General features: G+C 32.9%; 1 protein-coding gene across 1 annotated transcript; it reads right to left on the minus strand.

Moving 5' to 3' along the window:
• Positions 1-276: 276 nt before the first annotated feature.
• Positions 277-1,630, minus strand: LOC126692800 (40S ribosomal protein S28). Its single transcript, XM_050388568.1, has 2 exons — positions 1,498-1,630; positions 277-702 (listed from the first exon to the last, which is right to left on the minus strand). The coding sequence occupies exon 2, from the start codon at positions 699-701 to the stop codon at positions 504-506; it is 198 nt and encodes a 65-aa protein (XP_050244525.1). The 5' UTR covers position 702; positions 1,498-1,630; the 3' UTR covers positions 277-503.
• Between the last annotated feature and the right edge of the window lie 1,975 nt (positions 1,631-3,605).

The raw sequence follows: 3,605 nt of genomic DNA on the forward strand, positions 1-3,605 counted from the left end.
CATATTTTAACATCCTTGGCCATAATAAAATTGACGAAAGAGACCTCCTTGGCCCTAATAAAGCGTCAATAGAATCTGTACCATCTTGATTATGAAACTTGCCCGTTATGGAAACTAACAATTGACAATCTGCAAGTGTTATGTAATGATTTCATAGGTTTAACAGAGTTCAGCATAGTCACATCCCACATTTTAAAGCTTAAATAATGACCATCTAGCAATGAGCGCAGTGTAAAGAGCACTAAAATTTAGTTGGAGCCAGCAAGAGTGCAATACTAATGTCAAACCAAACTTAGTCTTTCAAATATTGAAGATTGAAGCATCCCATACAAATATTTCATCTCAAAATTCAAGTTGTTATACTTAATTTCAGAAATATAAACTAAAAACAACATTGTGGCAACATGTCAACAACAACAACAAAGCCATTAACTAACTAACACATCATGAAAGCAGCTGAGCTGCCAAAACTGAGAGGATAGGAAGTGAAACCAACGAGCCCATCAACGCAACCTTCTGGCTTCTCTCTCAGACTCGAGCAAGGTAAGGATGTCACCTTCCCTCACTGGTCCCTTAACATTCCTCATAATGAACCGGTTCTGATCATCCAGAAACTTGACTCTGACCTGAGTCACCTGACCTCTGGATCCAGTCCGACCCATAACTTTCACCACGACTGCATGCTTCACCTGAGATTCCATCCTGCACAAGTAACAAATAATATCAGTAAAACAAAATTTTCACACAAAAGCAGTCATGAAAATATATGAACATCTATGCAAATTATCGACAAAAGAATTGGTCAAGGATCTGGGGATTCAATCTCCTGCGAAAACATAAACCCATACCCATTGCCAGCTTCCAATCAAACACAATATGAACAATACCAACTAATACTTATGTTATAATATTGTCACTAGCATTACAAACTTACTTTTGCATATAGCAAATAACATAACCAAATAAAGTAAATTATGTAGGTGTCCTGTAACAATGATTTTATTCACTCATTAAAACAGGATCCAAACACCATTACAGTTCCAGAAAATACATTTACAGCTCGCAATATCAACAAAGAATTTAAAACCAAAGTGGGTATTTCTATTCAAAACCATAAAGAGCAAACTTGGAGAGCTACAAGCATACACAGTTTGCAAACCAATATTTACAATAAATTCAACAAGTCAGTCCATAGCTCCTGTATCAAAAAGCTTCCAACTTAAGTCTATAATAATTCAGTTACTGTCTAAAACATAAGAATAGCACTTTCCTAGGTTTTCCCAGGTACCAAACAAAGATCAGAGGGCTTTTTCTCACAAATATAGACAGTATTGTTATTACAAATATAGAACAACTAGCAGATCTACAAAATAGCAAAAAAACCCTTTCAGCAACAAAGATATTTAAGACACAACAGTTAAGGAAATAAAAACGAACTTCATAAACAAAGTTTAATAAAGGAAGTATTGAAAAGAAAAGAAAATGAAAAAGGAATACCTGAGCTGAGCTGAGTGAGGAAGGGAACGCTAGAACTAGATGATTTTGTAGCTGCGCTCTCTTCGGAGTTCTTGCCTTGAACCGAGAATGGAGGCGAAAAACCCTAGTTATAGAGAGACCCCTATTTGCTAAATTACCATATTGCCCACGAGTGTTTCATGAATGGTTAGGGTGTTTTGGTCATTTATGTTTTTTTATTTTTTTTAATACAAGTAAAAATTTATACTATATTCTAATCTAAGAATATAAGTGTGTAAAACTCATTTTTTGAGATTTGAACTCAGGTCCTTACTCCCACAAGCATTTATACTTATGAAGTGACCACCGCACAAAGGTGCGTGATAATTTTTTTATTTTCTAAATACAAATGCCTGCTTGTGGAGTTGGTCCAAGGTAAGGTCACTGCTTCATTATTTAATTCCTATTAAAAAAAATTAATTAATTTAATTGCAGATTAATTCTTATAAAAAAAAAAAAAAAAACTACGGATTGATTATTTATGATGGGATGTAACTTTTTAAATGTAAATTATTATCTTTCACCTTAAGATGTGAAAGATCCGTGGTAAATTGTTCTTAAGTCTACAATTTAAAAAATAAATGCAGAGTTGAGAACAATTTTTTTTTTAAAATAATAAATAAATACAGTTGGATTTATATATATATATTTTTTAGAAGAATACAGTTGGATTTAATTTGTTACGTTTGCTCAATTATAATTATCATTTATTGACTATAAGTGAGATTCAAACATGATCCTTATTCATAGAGAAAATATCACTGCGCACCCTTGATATGATGATTACTTCATAAGTATAAGTGTTTGTGGGGTGTGAGGGGTAAGGGTCGAGGTTCAAGTTTTCAGAAGGGAGTTTCACACACATATACACTTTGATTAGGCTAGAGTAGAATTTCTATCTTATATTAAAAAAAAAAAAAAAACTTTATTAATTGAGTTAATTGAAACCCACAAAATGAATGAGAAAAAATAATAATAATAAGGTAGAAGATCATCATGGTTCTCGTGTTTATTTAACATATGCTTGGACATTTACCATTATTAGCAAGCACGAAACTATAAAAATAAAAAATAAAAAATTGTGTTCGGTGTTACATTTGGTCTTTTAAAGTTTGTCCAGATTTCCATTTTCAACCTTAAAGTTTCAAATAATGGCAAATAATGTAATTTAGTTGGTACTTTTAATTTATTTAATAATTTGATAATTGACTACTATATATGCATCTTTGGCGTGACAATCACTCTATAAGTGCTTATGGAGTGTGGAGGACAACTGTTTTTTCATCCACCAAACATTGATGTATTAAGCAAATTTAAATTAAGAAAGTGAAAAATTAGCGGCTCTATACACGAAAATATATCATTTTATGATATTAAAGGGCCATCTTACTACTTTTGAAATTCTAAGAATGAACCATTGCTTGGGTGTAACTTGATGGTAGGTAGGGGCAAAGCTAGGATTTTTTATTTTGGGGTGGGGGGGGGGGGGGGGAATTTCGGTACTAATATAGTAGTCACGAGTCAAGATAAATCATCACACATGCGTAAATGCACAAACACATATATAAACATTAAAATTTTGATACTAGAGTTGGTAATATTTTATAAAATATATTGTATATAAAATTAATAACTTTCACATATGTATCTATAGCACACAATTATGAATTTTGAACACGCACAACTAATTTGTAGAGATGGGATGAGTAATCAATGTTATGTAGCCCTTAATACAGTAATAGATTGACCTATATTTAATTTGCCACATAAAAATTGGGATACTTCTCTTTTATATGCAAGGTAAATCAAATACAAGCACAACCATTCTCCTCAAAAATGGGCGGAGGAAGGTGAATTTATATGGTGAATACTTATTGCTATTACAAAGTTCTTTCTCTTTCTCTCTTTTTATCCCCTGTTCCTTGCTGGGACCCTTCTCCTTATATAGCCCTCTAGGATTCATCCTGGTCTTCCATTTGGACGTCTAGGGATCTTCCCACTAGATACTTGTCCCAACAGGACCTTGCTAGAAAGTTGTTGTGGTAAGTTATGAGTTGTGGTGACACTGTTTTAGGGGTCATTCTTTCATT

This window comes from Quercus robur, chromosome 7 (genome assembly GCF_932294415.1).
Source record: "Quercus robur chromosome 7, dhQueRobu3.1, whole genome shotgun sequence".
In the NCBI taxonomy this organism is placed as follows: domain Eukaryota; kingdom Viridiplantae; phylum Streptophyta; class Magnoliopsida; order Fagales; family Fagaceae; genus Quercus; species Quercus robur.

Excerpts from the sequence above, each read along its gene's own strand:
- LOC126692800 (XM_050388568.1), bottom strand. The coding sequence starts at position 701 with ATGGAATCTCAGGTGAAGCATGCAGTCGTGGTGAAAGTTATGGGTCGG.